General features: G+C 39.3%; 2 protein-coding genes across 2 annotated transcripts; both read left to right on the top strand.

Moving 5' to 3' along the window:
* Positions 1 to 8,084: 8,084 nt before the first annotated feature.
* Positions 8,085 to 12,950, top strand: LOC133891676 (putative methylesterase 11, chloroplastic). Its single transcript, XM_062332411.1, has 5 exons — positions 8,085 to 8,541; positions 10,193 to 10,429; positions 11,530 to 11,673; positions 11,798 to 11,929; positions 12,022 to 12,950. Exons 1-5 carry the CDS (start codon positions 8,197 to 8,199, stop codon positions 12,307 to 12,309), a joined length of 1,146 nt encoding a protein of 381 aa, XP_062188395.1. The 5' UTR covers positions 8,085 to 8,196; the 3' UTR covers positions 12,310 to 12,950.
* A 567-nt stretch (positions 12,951 to 13,517) lies between these two features.
* LOC133889982 (protein SPIRAL1-like 1) lies at positions 13,518 to 16,822 on the top strand. Its single transcript, XM_062330411.1, has 3 exons — positions 13,518 to 13,653; positions 15,353 to 15,594; positions 16,522 to 16,822. Exons 2-3 carry the CDS (start codon positions 15,367 to 15,369, stop codon positions 16,594 to 16,596), a joined length of 303 nt encoding a protein of 100 aa, XP_062186395.1. The 5' UTR covers positions 13,518 to 13,653; positions 15,353 to 15,366; the 3' UTR covers positions 16,597 to 16,822.
* The last annotated feature ends 232 nt before the right edge of the window (positions 16,823 to 17,054 follow it).

The following is a 17,054-nucleotide window of genomic DNA, read 5'->3' on the forward strand; positions in this document are numbered from 1 at the left end:
TGAGAAAAACATGAGGAGCAAAAATAATATGGTGAATTGCCATTAAAACTCCTTAAAAACTCAGTGAAAAAAATAAGGATAAAATGATACAACATATATTGATTATTGTCTCATTACAAACTCATATGAGAAAATCTTGAAAGAAAAAACACATAAGCGAGTTTAGAGAATAATAGGTATGACATGTTGATCAATATGTCTTTGATAGCTCACTTAAAAAACCTGGTAGGAAAAATAGGAAATATGATATATATTCTTGTATAGATATTACCACATTAAAACCTTTTATGAGAAACCTCGTGAGTAAAACTCATATAGGAAAAAGAATACAATATGATATATGAGCAGGTTAAGATTCAGGAGGAGACTCCCCCTGATTCTTGAAAATCTCGAAGTCGTCGTATATCAATACCATGAACATATTTTTGGAATGTCAATATTGGTAAGGACTTTGTGAATAAATTTACGAAGTTATCGCAAAATTTAGTTTGCAAGATATTTATCTCTCTATTTTGTTGTAACTCATGAGGACAAAATAATTTAGAGGCAATATGTTTAGTGATATTGCTCTTTATGAAATATGTTTGCATTTATGCAACACAAGCAGCATTATCTTTGTAAATAATGGTTAATGATTCAATGAAATTAATACCACATGACTTTTTATGTGGTTGATCATTCTGCGAAGCCGTACTATAGGATCGAATATGTGCAAAATACCCAATCAGAGGGGGTGAATGATTGAGGAAACCAAATTCAAAGATTATCGCCCCTAAATCGAAAATTGATTTAAACTCGGTATTCCACTCGAAACATATTGTACATGCTCTCGTAACAATGATGAGAGAAATATCCGTTGGTCCGATTACCCTCAAATTTGTACAGGAGAAACAATATTCAAATACGAAACTATTCCAATAAGAATCGAGTCAATCGGATATGTGGATGAATAATTATGCCTAGTTGAAGCAGACTGTATCAACCAGAATCGAGTAGATCAAAACCTAATCGAGTTGACAAAAAGCTACTCGAGATCAAACCAAAGACACTTGAAATTTTCTTAGATCAAACACTAGATATTCTAGCAAGGTTTTGGATGGATTAAACCAAGATGAAACTCGCTAAAAACACAAATTTAATAAAAAACCAAAACCAAGCACGCATAATATAGAACAGAGAGAAAATTCCGAATCAGCAACTCACCAACTCACAAAACTTGATTTTCATTGCATAGATGAGTTTACAAGATACCTCTCTAAAATATTCAACAACAATTTTCACAAAATCCCAAAACAGCCCTCTCTAGGGTTTCTCTATTTTTCTCTCTGTTGCGTTGTCTACCCAATACAATGGACCTGTCTATTTATTGGGTAGCCATACACACAAATGTGACTGAATCAACTACAACTCCAAGTCGTATTCAACCTCATCTCTATCCTCTAATCACAAGAGGATAAACAACTTCCGCTAATTAGCCAACAACTCTCACGTAATCAAACATGCAACATCTCACATGCATACATGCATATACATAACTAACTTAGAGTCCGTCTCTGACACTAACTCTTGTCTCAATTCTAGCCACCACACAACTCCCTCGTGTCTGCTACAACTCGAACACGAAGTACTCTTCATGTCCTCTCACGATCAGATCGTCTCCTGCGTCCATCACAAAACCTTGTCTCCATATGCATTGTTCTCTCAGCTCGAACATCCCGCATGACATCCTCGATCACCACGACCTTAGTTCCTCCTGAACCTAGTCACCGAACCTCAGTTCTACCCTGAACTTAGTTCATCGATTCGTCATTGACCACGTTTGCCTTCAAGCAACACCTGCACATGAATCAAACGAGTACAAGCACAAGTCCTTCCCAACTTTACTCAAGATCAGTTCACACAACACTACTCACACGAGTATATTGCATCATCTCTATGCTAACACCAGCATATAAGCATATATAAGCAACATCTTAGCAACTCATGATTATTATCCTAATGTCATTATGCTAAATCACTTTGCTCTGCCAATTTAATTATTCAAACCAATTTTTCATCATATGATCTCATACATACACATGTATGTGATGTTTTAGAATGATAGGTGGAAGTAGCCACTGGAATCTGTTTTATGACTCTTATGAGAAGGCTATATCACTATGAAATTAATCTCTGATCTGGTATTATGGGGATCAGTTCTATAGCTAGAATTTGGATATCCCAATCTAGTCGTATCTTTATTTTCTGATAGAATAAATCTAGATTTTTGGTGTCATAAAAATATCTGTGGATATCCTCTTTGACTCCTGCCTAATGGCATTATTGAAGCTGCACTGTTTGAGATAGCAAGTTATCTGCAAATGCAATATCAGACATGTTGCGGTTTGCAAGATATATGAGCGTTTTGATGGCACTAAGATATAGAAATTTAAGTTCAATATCTTTTTCATCATCAACCCAATGTATGAATTGGTCTTGATTCATATTTAGGGATGGAATGACCATAAGTGTTTTGATGGATATGATTGTCTAACATCATTTGGATATTGGTGGAGTGATGGATAAGTATTCCTGAGAAATATGCTTAAGTTGTAGATTTAAGCGAAATTTTGATTTACTCAAATCATTCATCTCAAATTCCATCTTAAGATGATTACATACTTCGTCATGTGTGGTTTGGAGATGATATAAAATCTAACTAGGATTTCATTATGAACACACATATGCAATCGTCGTGGTTGGAGTAACCCTTCTGTGAAAGGAACTCATTTAGTCAGTTATACCGCAATCAACTTAATTGCTTGAAGTCACTCTGCCTAGGACTTTTGGTCTAGATCCAATTGAAGGCGTACGACAATTTTGAAGAGAAATATATGTCGATAATTTGTAGTCTTTGTATTAAGTGATTCAATGGAATCAATATAGTTTGTGAAAATATTATCCTATTTAACCCCCTGTATTTTCCAAAACAACGGAGTTAGGATGTTCCAATGACCCAGCATCTGAATTTATGTACACATTTGTGCTGGGTATTTGGATGCTGAATATTTATAGGCGTTTGGATAGTGAATATCCATAAGGTGTCTACCAACTTGATTGTCTTGGAGGATGTTCTCCCGTTGTTTCCGAGAATACTTACAAGAAGTTGTATCCCTTGTGACCATACTTCTCCCCATCTTATTTTGGTTTGAGAGTTAAATGGTTTTGTTAGGTAGCTCCACTCTTTCTAGCACATTAATAATGGGAATCAAATTTGATGACATATTTATGACGAGTAAGCGCATCTGACAGATTATTTGCAATATGCTACAAATATAAGATGCTCTGAATAAGGGCTCAAATTTCTGGTACATGGATATAAGGACTAAATGTGAATGTATGTGATATTTTCTTATAATTCCTGGTATTCTTTGTGGTATTAATCTCCCTCTAATGCTAAGAATTGTCCTAAAAATATTATAAGTATACTGACAATGAATATGTCCCCTATGAGACTCGAGGTATTATATGATTGACGGATAATTATATCTCACATGGATCCTTAATGCCCTTTGATGTATATTGTACGGTGGTAATATCGGTACGTGCAGAACGTAACCGATTCGCGGATGGGAAATACTTGGCAAAGGTCAAATTTTCAGGTATTAATTGCAATGGAGGGAGCCGTATGATTGTAGTTGGATGAATTTTGTTTAATGATGCAGTGTGTAAAGCCACATGTTACCAACAAGATGTTGATAAACTGTAATTCTATGGTTGGTCATGCAAATGATTTGATTCTCTTGATGATAGATTCAGCTAGACTATTATAAATATGCACATAGGATACTTAATGCAGTAGTGCCCAAAACCAAACAATAATTGAATGCACGTTAAGAAATGGCATTATCCATGTGAATAGATTTGATCCCGCATCCAGGATAATTTCTTGTAATTTTAATAATTTAAGCAATGAGTTTGGTATATGTGTGGTGACATATGTATAAGGGACATATATGGGACTATTTTGTAAATACCTAGATGATCCATAAAATTGTTGAATAGAGCCACGTGTATGTTCTTGAATGTGTTAAAAAAAATTGGTGACATATTATGAATTTTAAGGTAAGAGGATCTTAAAATTAAATTCTCTGTGGCACATGCGGTGCACACAAATCTGAAGATTTTAGGAATTGATATTATGACCAATAGAATTGTTAATAACTTTTCTCATTATCTCTAAGGTAGAATGACCAAGGTAATCATGTCAAATCTTGATTTGATCAAGATAGAAAAACTATTTTGTACGCAATATGTGGTACGTGTTTGATGTATGTGTAGTACAATTCAGATGGTATATAGAGAAGCTTGCATATCCGTTATTTTGATTAAGAGGAGAAATTCCTCTATGTTGTCATCATAGATTTCAATATAGAAAACATTCTGACGGACATCTCTATAACTTAGTAAGGTACAGGTTGAATTAGGATACAATAGATCATCATCGATTATGATTTGAGTATCCATAGGGAGAGTAATTATGACACGATCAGAGTCAACTATCACTGCATCGTGTCCAGCAATTGTCAAAATATTTCCTTGTCTCTTAGTAAGAGTTTGAAAATATTTTGTTTTCCTAAGTATAGAATTTATGGTGCAATTGTCCACAAGGCATATTTCTTCCTCCATCGGATTGACTTCTGTATAAATCTACATATAAAAATAAAGAATTTAATATGAAATTCTTTATCAGATATATAGAATACATACAAACTTTATTGCATATCAAATGTGCTTATACATTATTGTGATATACAATAAAGTGATGACAACATATTATATTACAACACTATGTAGGATATAGATATGATAATATCTAATTAATTGGGAGACTAATTGGGATCTCCAAACAAGTCATTAGAAGTAAATTCCACGATCATGTTGTCGGTGCTCTCAAAGTCCTCTTGTTGCTGAGGGATGTCATTATTCGGTTCTGGAGAAACGCTTTGGGGACAATTGCCTTCCTGGTTGTGTCAGGTTGAAGATTGAAATGTGCTTCATATCTTTTGCCTTGAGCTGGTCGACTTCGTCTAACGGACTTGAGATGGAGATCAATCAAGTGTCTAGGGATACGATATTTCTTAGTTGTGTGGCTGTAACAACCACATTTATAACAAATTTCATATTTGTGTTTATTGTTATTGGAAATACCCTTCCCCTTGTTGAGTCCATGGAATTTCTGTTTCTTATTGCCTTTGAAGTTCTTGGGGCGGTGTTTGATATCGTTAAACTTTGTGATATTCTGAATATTAGAATTAACTTCAGGTAAATGAGTAGTACATGTAGCGTTGGTGATGATTCTTCAAAAGAAATTCATAATGCTTTTTAGTCTTAAGTAAAGTGTGAATTAAATCATGATAGTGTTGATAATTCTTAGCACGGTATTGTTGTTGTAATACCCAATGGGAAAGAAGCATTGTAGATAAAGTTTTTTCAATTTTCTCCGCATATGTGGAAGCTTTATCACAAAATAGCAACTTAGAGTAGATTTTGTGAACAACATGTTTGTATTCTCTAATGGACTTAAAGTCCTGGAGGCGAATGTTGGACCACTAGCGTTGTACTTAAGGAAGAATGGCTGCCTTTTGCTATTCATAATGCTCTTTGAGCGAGGTTCCATAGATCATATGGATTTTCATCCATCAAATGTTCAGATTTTAAATCTGGCTAAAGATGGTGACTTATGAAATATAAAGCTCATACTTGATTTGATCTAGAAGTGGCAGATCTCATTCTTGAGAAGGATTGATCGCCGTTATTAGTGCACGGGATGATAGACTTATTTTCATATCCATTACCTAAGTTAGATAGTTGTGGCCATCTAACTCGAGTTTGTCGAATTCGACGTTGGATATTTTGTTCTACAAAAATGACAAATGATTGAATGAATTTACACTTTGGGTAAATTGAAGAATCATGGTGATATTGTAATAATGATGCAAAATTTGTAATGTCAAGTTGAGACTTGAAGTACATAGTGCAGAACTCATATTGTAAAGTTAACACGTCGAAGATAATCACTAAAAATGGTGTAGATCTCGCAGTAGTACGAGAGATAATCTAACATTTGTCAGTAGATGCATATATTCCTATTAACTTGTGTTATGCTAAGTAGAATATTTAGAAGAATACATTGAAGGTAGTTATTAAGTCAAGATAACAAAATATAGACCTCACAGTAATTATAGATAATCTGCAAATATGTAGTAGATGCCATAGTTCCATTACTTTGTGTTTCACAAATATTAAATTGAGGCAATCACTTAATTTAATTTTGCATTTTAATTCTGCTTGAATTAAGCATTGTTGGACATAAAAGTATTTTAGCCTTAATTAAGTGAAATTAATATATAATTGTACAAGAAAATAATCTTAATTGCACAATTAACACGGTTATTTAACACAACTGTATATTATAGGAATTACATAAAACAAACACATTTAACATTAAAGATTTTCCAAATAATACATAGTCTGGAATATAAAGTTACAACAGTAAACAATACAATATACAATTACTGTAAATACCAAAAATCTAAACATGAAAAGTACTAATACACAGTACTGGTAGTCGGATCATTTTGTATGACGAAGAAAAAGGCTAGATCGGTGGTAAGTGATGCCGCTTGTGTTCTTCGACCTGTGTTAGATGAAGGGCAAAAACGCGTCGTCAGCCAAGTCATCAGGTAGAAGGCGGAGAGGATCCTGTACTTGCCTTCTTGTTTTTCCAGTTCGACGGTGATTCCTTTTCTGTGCTTGGCCGTCGTCTCAGAATGGAGAGCAAGATGCATCTGTACTTGGCTATGGGTGATACCTTGTGCTATCGCCTTTTGTTCTTCCCCACTGTGTGTTTTCTTCAGTGGTGTGTCCGATTAGTGATGAAGAGTGAAAGTGACTTAATAATGTATTACAAGTAATTGTAGAGAGATAAAAAATAGAAAAAATGAAAACTCTTGTTATTGATTCATAGAGTATTTACATATTTATATATGTTGAATAGATATGATAAAAAGACATACATATTAAAAACAAACTCTGAGTAATTGATAAATTGATATAAACATATGAAGAAGACGGTTATTTCACAACACCGGGAATGAATGCCCTAAGACTCTAAAAAGCAGTGCACGGTACACTTGTACCACGGCACGTCCTGCCGCCGGAGATCTGCACTGTGGAGGGTTCAGGAAAAGAAAAAGGGCCACGACAGGGCATGGGAGCCTGTCCATGTCTCCTTCGATAATTTTTTTTTTTTGAGGTATCCTTGGATAAATTGGGTGGATGGTAGGTGACATAGACGTGGAGTACGTGCATGCTGCTCGTTTTGGAGATGCCACGTTTCAGAGATCAGAATTTGGAAAGAATGAAATAAAGAACTGCAGTTGTCTCTGCCCTCTTTTCCTTTCTGTTTCGGGGCTTTTGAGTGGTGTTGTTTACCAAACACGCTGCATTTTGACGCCACGGAGTTTGAGTAGCTCCTTCTGCGTTGTCTCGCCATGTAAACGGCATAAACTTTAGGAAAAAAAAGTGCTGTGGTAGTAGAACATTGAGTCGTTTTAATTGGGACCTACCGTTCATGCTTTAATATTTGTTTTTCTTTTTGTGATTTTAAGAATTTTCTTTTGGCTTCAAGATTCTGCACATTCACATCCTCACATGACACTGCAAATTTACACCATCCCGGATTTTCACCACCTGTATCAATTTGTGAATGTTTACTTATATTGGTATAAGTATATGAGTAAGTCTACGAGTTGAACTGGTGTTAAAAAAAAAACTCTAGTCACCTTGGGACCTACAGTCAGTGTATCCCATCGGGTATTCCTTTCCTTATCTGCTGATATATATTTTTTAAAACGGTTGTTAAGACTAGAAGGTATGCGTATCAAAGAAATCAAGTTATTATGTTTTCACTCCTAATGATCTGTGATCCCTCAAAACTAGTCCGAAACAAAATTCTCTGAACCAGGAGCCCTTATCTGCAAAAATGGCAGTACCGGAAGAAGTATAAATTTTCGTATGCTTTTCCTGCCATTTCTGCCGCGCCCCCTGCTTCCTGCTGCCTGTGCTTCTTTCCTCTCCTCCAAAACCATTCTCCAGAATCGGAGCAGCAAAAGCAAGGATTTTTCCTCTCCCGAATCGGCCCGGCTCGTCCCGATGGGCTCGCTGATCTCCTGCCTCTCCGACCCCTGCCCCTCGGCGTCCCCACCGCCACCGCCGGCGAAGCGGCGCTCCTCCACCTCCTCCCGCGGCCGGAGCGGCGGCGGAGGCGGGAGGGACGCCGCCAAGGCCGTGGCCGTCGACGAGGAGGCGCTGGCCGCGGCGGCGGCGCTCGTGCTGGGGCAGCGGGGCGCCGGCGGCGTGGGGGCGTTCGAGCGGTCGGCGTCGGTGCGGTACGCCGCGAAGCGGCAGAGCCAGGGTCCGCCTCTGCCCAGGAGCTGCAGCACGCGCCCGCGGTCGCTCGCCGACCCCGAGCTCCAGCCGCAGCAGCTCCTCACCAAGGTAAAAACCCGAGGCCTCGCTCCCTCGCTTGCCCATCTCGGCTCTCGGTCCCATTGCTTGGTTGGTGCGCGTGCCGCCGCGTGCGCTGCGTTGAATTCTAACGCCGTTTTGGTTTGACCTGCACCCTTTTTCATCGGGTTTTCGCTGGGATCGGTTTGCTTCGCGTCGCGTGTAAGGAAGTTTGAAGCTTTGAGATTTTTCTTACTTCTCGGTTCTCTCGTTCGTGCGGTTCTATTTTCTTCTTCTCTAAAATTTAGATTCCTTTCATGGTTTGCTCAATTTGTTTGGGCTCGGTTGTAGAACGGTGCGACCTTTGGTGATTGTTCTTGTCTTCGCATTTGTCTGATTTTCTGTATAGACATGTCCCGGCTAATTTGCAGTTTAATTCGTTGATTCTCCGTGGACGAATTCCTCTAATTTATCTCTTGCCATTGGCTTGTGTAAGAACTAAGTGCCGGTTTGTTTGATTTGCAGTTTAATTCGTTGATTCTCCGTTAGAGCTTCTGTTTTTGTTTTTTCTGAAAATTTATGTTTTTGTTTTGCCGAAAAGTTACTTTTGGATTTTAGTTGATGGTTTTTACAATTTTTTTATTTCTCTGCACATTATTTCTCAGAAAAGTATTCTCAGTTAACTTTTCTGCTTCTATTTTATTTTCTCAAAAATAGGCCTTTAGCTTCTTTAAAAAATATTTTTTAATAAATCCGTTTGTTTGTGCTTCTAATTTCGGAGCTTACGACAGAAACAGAAACCAAAACACAAATGGTCCACGTGTATTCCTGATATTCGACATAGACTATGACCTTGATTTTGTCATTTGGACCTTATGAAATTGTCTTGAGAAATGTGAACAACTTGGTGTAGGACAACGACCGAGCACTGATTTGGTAAAAGATTACATGAAGTGGGAAACTTCGGTTGTTGACGGATAGTGGTTGGTGATATGCATTGTCTTGTTCAGAAACTCTTCATGTACAGGGGGCAGTTGAAATTGATTGATTGCTGCTTCTAGATCTAGTGCGATCATATTGGCATGTGTGTTCGTTCTTCTGAAGAAAGGACAAAGGAGGAGCCGAGGAGATCCCATGTTGTACAATGGTGGGGGATCCTGAGATCGTTTACTTGAATTGTTTCGGTACTGACGCATACGTGTTGTCGAGATCTGTTGTAGCCAGGTTTGCCCTGACCATTACTTGGATGGGCAGCCGGCGTGGCTACTAATTTGTATCGACTTGTATACCGGCATTACTGGCTACCAACAGTGGTGTTGACTAGTAGGAGGATACCGGCCAGGAAGGAAACCCAGGTTGATTGGGATTGGGAGGTTTGTGTTTGACATTTTCAAAGTCACTGGTCAGTTGCCGAATGCATACGATGGTATGCTAAATTTGTTCAAAGCAGAGAAAAGTCCAACAAAATTAGCATGCTATTTGACTTTATGGTTGTTTCTGTTGTTTAGTGCTTATCAGCAAGCAATCATTTCCACAGTTGTATGTCATAGCCGTCAGAACCTCGGATATTTTGTTTAGTTTCCTCCACTCTGCTGAATGATTCTCGCTATTCCTGGTGTACTACAAATTTTTTGAACTTGCTGTACATGAAGACATTTATATAAACACGATTACTTTGACTAATGGTCCATTTCTCAAACAGGATTTGAATACTAAGGATTTGGAAACCAACATCATTGTTCTTGTTCATGGAGGTGGTTTTGGTGCTTGGTGTTGGTACAAGACTATATCACTTCTTGAAGACAGTGGGTTCAAAGTTAATGCCATCGACTTAACAGGCTCTGGGATTCATTCTTATGACACGAACAAGATTAGCAGTCTTTCAGAGTATGCTGAACCGCTTACATCTTACCTTAAAGGCCTAGGTGATGCTGAAAAGGTTTGCTCTCTTTCTATAGATCAATCATAGTACGCTTTTAATATTTTACAAGTAAAATTCCATTTGGAATGTCTTAGTAGCCTATAATTCATGCTGATGTGTTCTGCATGATGTTTGGTAACTTATAATAGTGACCTGGCTATAGTCCATAACACTCCCGGAAAAAAGAATTGTTGTCTGCAACATAGTTGCTGGGAAGGTCTACTGTTTGCATTATCTAATCTGCAAACTAGGATCATATTGACTAATTTGTTGTAAGTCGAGAGTTATATATTGGTAAACTAGTATTTGTTTACGCAGAAGCTCATATTCTACATTTATTTGTAAGCGTGCTAGAGTTAAGTATAGAGCTCTGTAGCACCTTGTAGGCATGTACCAATGTTCTTCTTCACTTCATGCGCGTTAGGTCAAGAATGCTAGTGAAGCAGCTGGCAAACTGCGAGTAAAGTGTTGATCCAAGTGTCTAATGGACATGGCCGAGACTACTCTTCTGGGGTGTAAGATGTTATAGGTAGAAACTAGTAGTGTTAGATTACACTTAACCACCCAATAGCGCAATATTGTACCAAGAGCGATCATATGAACAATTGAACAAAGATACTATATGTTTCAGTGTTATGTGGGATCAATTTTGTACGGGATAAAGTCTTTAGACTTATGTTTCTGGGGATCACAATCATAACAGGAACCATCCTAAGTAACACTCAAAATGTCAGATAGAATTGGTCCCATGGTCATGATTCAGAGCCTGCGCACCACCTAATGATTTGATGCTTGAGAATGACTTTACTATTATGTACTCCAATGAGTTAAATAAAGTAGCTGGGTGCCACTCAAGTTGATTTTTATTTCTTTAAATTGAATGCCGGAATATTTTGTTTACTCTCCAATATATTGGCTTAGTATTATCTCAGAATTTTTGGAAATATTTTCGTCGGCGCTGATACTGATATTTCAGAGCATCATAGGACCTTTTCAGGAGATTATCTACTGTTGTGTTCTCAAATTCACATCACCCTGTTTTATTTTGTTCTTTTTACACATAACCTCTTTCATTCTTGCAAGAAATATAACAATTCGACACCTTTATTGTTATGCAGGTGATTTTGGTCGGACATGACTTCGGTGGCGCTTGTATATCCTATGCAATGGAGATGTTCCCATCCAAAATCGCCAAGGCTGTTTTCCTCTGCGCAGCAATGCTGACAAACGGGCATAGTGCCCTTGATATGTTCCAACAGCAGGTTGATCTCCTGGCACAACATTGACAAACATCAAACAGACAAAAACACTGAATGTTGCGTCCCCTTGCATACAAATTAGCATATCTTTGGATGATCATGCCCTGATGTCGTTCTTACGCCTCAGATGGACACAAATGGCACACTCCAGAAGGCGCAGGAATTCGTCTACTCCAATGGCAAGGACCGGCCTCCGACCGCTATCAAAATCGACAAGGCCTTGCTGAGAGACTTGCTGTTCAACCAAAGCCCTTCCAAGGTACTATGTTACAGCCACACACAATCATTTCCAGTCGCATCACTGAATCTTAATTCTGAAGCTCTCACATCCCCTTCCTTGCGCTCCTGAAGGACGTGTCGCTGGCCTCGGTGTCCATGAGGCCCATCCCCTTCGCCCCGGTTCTGGAGAGGCTCGTGTTAGCCGCCGAGAACTACGGCTCTGTGCGGCGGTTCTACGTGGAGACCACGGAGGACAACGCGATCCCGCTCGCCCTGCAGCAGAGCATGTGCGGCGCCAACCCGCCGGAGAAGGTGCTGCGGCTGAAGGGGGCGGACCACGCGCCCTTCTTCTCCAAGCCGCAGGCGCTGCACAAAGTCCTGGTGGAGGTCGCCGCCATGCCGCCGGTCCAGGCGTCGTGACAGCAAGTCTTTTTTCCTTATGGTTTCGGCATCTTGCCAGCCGGTGAGCCTGCATGCATGGCTGCTGTACATGCTGAGGATGGTATGGTTTTGGAAATCGCTATACAGGATGTGGGATTTCGCCATGATCTCGACGATGGCATCCATCCATTAGTGCACTGGCATCCTTCCATATTGGGTCACTATCACTACTGATGCCTGTTTAGAACAGGTCTGGAACGGTGGAATTTCACAAGAGTTGTACTGATGTGAAATCTCACATTTCAAATAGGGCCTTTACTATTAAGGCACGCGTAATTCTAGTACAGCTTAAAGGATCAAAATGAAAAGAAAGAGTTGCTTTTTCTTTCACACATGGAAAAATATGAATTGGATTAAGAATAATCTTCATCGTATGGACTGGATAAATAGCACTACCCTTGCATACTTCTGGTTTCTCACGCTGCCAAGGCGGCAGAAACGGCCGGTTGGAAACATTTTTTTAAGCCACACTCAACGATTTGTAAGACCTGCTTCAACAATTTTTTATAAAATGTTCAACATTCTGTAAGATCTACTTCAACAATTTGTGATAACATACTATATAGTAGCAACTCACAAAATCAATAGTTCATCAACTTCCATAGCACATTATAGCACCGAAATTAGCGATACAGGTTTTAAACTTTTTGGGGTTATTGGATCCATCCAAAACTCAAACAAATAAACTAAAGATTTACCCCCACCTAGTTAAGTTAGAGTAAATTTTAAAAATTTATAACTATTTTGATATATGTTGTAGAAAATTACAATTTCTGATATCTATTTCAAAAACTTATTACTATTTTGATACATGTTATAAAAACTATAGTTTTCTCACTGTGGACCTACCTGTTATCCTATATGGCATATAATAGGAGGATTAATCGTAGGCACACCTGTTGACAGATGGATCCACGGTAATAAAATTGTAGTTTTTTGTAACATGTGTTAAAATAGTTGTATGTTTTTAATGAACACTAGAAATTATAATTTTTTACAACAAATGTCAAAATAGTTATAGTTTTTTTAAATATACTCATTAAATTAAGAAAAAATAAACTAAATAATGATACAAAACTACCTATTAAATATCCACTTAAATCCCTAACCGAAATATTCCATTCAGGCATTCACCCCATTCATTGCTAACCTGAGAATTTATGAGGTACTACATTGCAAAAGTCCTTCCAAACGTTCCATTCTATAAGTAGTAATCCAAGACTCCAAGAGCACACCACCCTATCCCCCCACCACCACTCGCCCGACTCGAGCGATGCCTCCTCCTCTCCCGGTCTCCCCTCGTCGGCGCCCGATCGATCTCAGGTACCCGAGTCGCCTCCTCCTCGCTCTCCTCGGATACCTTTCACGATCCGGTCTAGTTCGTGTGGGTCTCTCGGTGTCGTTCCAGCGGTCCGCGCGTCGGATCCGCCGTGTTCTCGTGTTCATTGGGTGCATCTTTAGGTCCGGATCTTGTCTCAAACCCTCGGTTGAGGTGGTACGTCTGCTCTTGGTCTGTGGATCCTGTTTGTGCTGGTAGAGTTTCGGATTCTTGATCTAGGACGCTTGGGTATCAGGATTGCGACAAAATTTTGCGTCGGTGGTTGTTTTAGCGGAAGATTTGTGGTAATGTTGTTCATTTTGTTTGTATACTGATGAAGACTCCGGGGATGTGGTACGTCATCATATGCAATGTCACTGCAGTTTCATGTTCACCAGCGTGGGAATTGACTTTTGGTTGTGGTGGGGATCTCTTTTTGTTGTTGTTGTGAAAGTAAGGTAGAATCGTGGTAGCTGTAATACAAACTAGAGAAGTGATGGTGGATCGTGGCAAGGTTTGCGGTTTTAGAGTTGTTCTGTGTTTTTGTGATGAAAGGAGGTACAGCTGTTCTGAAATGCTTTGCGAAATTTAGAAAGCGGACGGTATGCATGCTTCTCTACAACGTGTCAGATGCAGGCCCAATTCAGGTGTAACATGTCTGCAAAGACTAGCAGAATCGCAAAGGAGTCATCTGTAGCTGCATAGGTGGCATCAGGCATGTTCGGATTGGTCCATCACCTGGTATGGTGTAGGGAACTTGCATTTGGGCTGCCTTAAAAAAAATTTGGTGGTTTTAATGATAATTCGTTGGCAGTCCCTTTTGTGATATGCTTGTATGAGGAACTCGAACTGGTATTTTCCGAAAAGCCTAATTATATTCAACAATGTCAAAGCATCCTTTGGTCATTTATATATTCATCTAGGAGCTTTTTTTTTTTTTTTGCCATGTCAACCTAAAGGTACTGGTGAATCTTGATGGGAGTGGTTTCTTCGATGAAAAGGAATTATTGATAATGTTGTCTTCCCTCCTGTTACCAATAGCATAGTCCTGTGACTTGTAAATAAATGTTTGCATGATATACTATTGTAGGTTACATGACTGAAAAACTTTGGTTCTTTCAGCTGTTTTTTGTTAACTCTGGGTTTTGCATAATCTTTGATGTCAATATGTTTTTTTTTCTATGATACCATTGCTGATGTCTACTGTTTCTCAATGATTGATGACCATGGATTGACTGGTACACCTTGATCCATGACCATGATCTATGCAAGCATAACTCACCTGAAGCTTCCAGATTCAGTGAGATCCATTGCTGTTGTCGTGGTTGAACCAATGTGGATGCATGATTTCCGATCAGCTTAGCTAGTTTAGTTTTGTATCTGAGACATCTGAAACTTATTGGAAAGGATGGAAGCTTTAAGTCTACATACATTTAGATCTTAGCTTATGTGTTGTTATGATGATGAACAGATGTTCTTTATATAATGTGGCTCTCGATCCATCTATTGACACACACTAGTAAGCTCTATATGAAGCTCTTTATATGAGGTGTCAATCTTATTAAAAGGCTACTTCATTTTCTGTTTTTTTTTTCTTAACTTCTTCCACAAGAATAGACAAGCTGATAACAAATTTATCTCATCTGTGTTGACTATATAGAACAGATCATAATCATGCTGAACTTACTCGATAATTCGTTACAGTTTACACAATCAAGATGAGTCGTGGTGGGAGTGCTGGTGGTGGTCAAAGTTCCCTGGGTTACCTGTTTGGAGATAGTGAGCCCCCAAAACCTGCTGCAGCGCCAACTGCAAAGGCTTCACCTGCTGAGAAATTAGCACCCGCAGCTGCTGAGGTAACCAAGCAAATTCCAGCTGGCATTCAGGGTAGCCAAGCTAACAACTATCACAGAGTAGATGGCCAGAACACTGGCAACTTCCTTACGGTATGCCTCTTTTTCACTGTAATGAGTCTGAATTTGAGGCGGTTGCTTCTTGTAATAAAGTGTCATGGAGCTGTTTGTACTATGAGTCTGTCGGTCAAAGATCCTGTCTATGTCTATCAGAAGTTTTTTGTTGCTTGCAGTTCAGTCATTTTTAGATGCTGTTTGGTTCAAGTTTTTGCTAGTACCAATGTATCGTTTTGGTCCACTACACACTGATTTTCACAAAGTAGCTACCATGAATATGTTGTTCATTGTGAGGTTGCAAAGTTAGAACTACTTACAATGGTATCCGTGCCATGTTAATCATCAACAAAAAGTAGCTATCGTTACCCTTCTCACTGTTTCCTGTTGTTCTCTGTTAGAGCACATTATAGCATATCCACTTAGCATATATAAATGGAACAATTACCGCTTCTTTTGGTGGCAAACAAATTAAAAAAACTCGACCCACCAAAATAAAAAAAACTCGACCCCGTGGGAGAGACGTCCCGAGGGCTTTTAACTAAGATCGAGAAACCCCCGAACGCTGGTGCAACCGCGCTATCGCACGAGGGACCACGCGCAACCAGCACAGCAATGGGGATTTTTTTCGTGGGTACCCGGGTTCGAGCCCGGGTCAGCGGCGCCGCACCTGGGCGCTCTACCAACGCTCTATCATCACGTTCCCGGCATACAAATTAACTAAACAGATAATCTAGACAAGTATCTACCCGGCAAATACTTGTGGTCGCTAGGGTCTGCCTAGAGTCATGAGTTCCTGGCATTACTATTTTATGATATTCAAACAGGATTTCTGACCTGATTTCTCTGCTATCTTGCATATTGTTTTGTCAAACGAAACCAGACATGGGCACTTTCTGTCTCCATGTTTTTACTGCCTTGCGACTGGGAGTTTAATTTGTGATTTAACTCTGTTGACCATTGCAGGACCGTCCTTCAACCAAGGTTCATGCTGCTCCTGGTGGCGGCTCGTCCCTGGGCTACTTGTTTGGTGGAAAGTGATCTTAAGCGTGGCGCTTAATGCAGGACCGAATGATCACTATCTATGTTACCAGTGTGGGAAAAACTTTTAAGTCATTTAAGCTCGGCAAATCACCCCTTTATTGATGTACTATATGGTTCTGTGTTAGGGGAACCTGCTTGGATGTCAGCTTGCCTAAATCATGTTGCTTCCAAGGCAAATTATGTTAATAGCAGAATTCGTTGTTTTCAGTTCTTTGTTTGCCCACTGCTGTGCCATACTGCCATTTGATGTGCTGTTACTGGTGCTCCAATCGCATGGTCCTACTCTTTGTAGTATTTAGTACTTGTCGAGGGTGAATCTTTGATAGTGATTTCGAGATACGCTGGACATTGGACGCATGAATGGTGTTTCAGCAAACGGGTGTGTGTTCGGTGGACTAAGTGAAACAAGGAGTTATACAAGTTCGGGTTTCTCGGAGGGATAATAACCCTACGTC

Source organism: Phragmites australis, chromosome 14 (genome assembly GCF_958298935.1).
Source record: "Phragmites australis chromosome 14, lpPhrAust1.1, whole genome shotgun sequence".
Taxonomy (NCBI): domain Eukaryota; kingdom Viridiplantae; phylum Streptophyta; class Magnoliopsida; order Poales; family Poaceae; genus Phragmites; species Phragmites australis.

Excerpts from the sequence above, each read along its gene's own strand:
- LOC133891676 (XM_062332411.1), top strand. The coding sequence starts at position 8,197 with ATGGGCTCGCTGATCTCCTGCCTCTCCGACCCCTGCCCCTCGGCGTCC. Across the intron at positions 10,430-11,529 it reads GCCTAGGTGATGCTGAAAAG|GTGATTTTGGTCGGACATGA; the intron begins GTTTGCTCTCTT and ends ATTGTTATGCAG. Across the intron at positions 11,930-12,021 it reads TCAACCAAAGCCCTTCCAAG|GACGTGTCGCTGGCCTCGGT; the intron begins GTACTATGTTAC and ends GCGCTCCTGAAG.
- LOC133889982 (XM_062330411.1), top strand. The coding sequence starts at position 15,367 with ATGAGTCGTGGTGGGAGTGCTGGTGGTGGTCAAAGTTCCCTGGGTTAC. Across the intron at positions 15,595-16,521 it reads ACACTGGCAACTTCCTTACG|GACCGTCCTTCAACCAAGGT; the intron begins GTATGCCTCTTT and ends TGACCATTGCAG.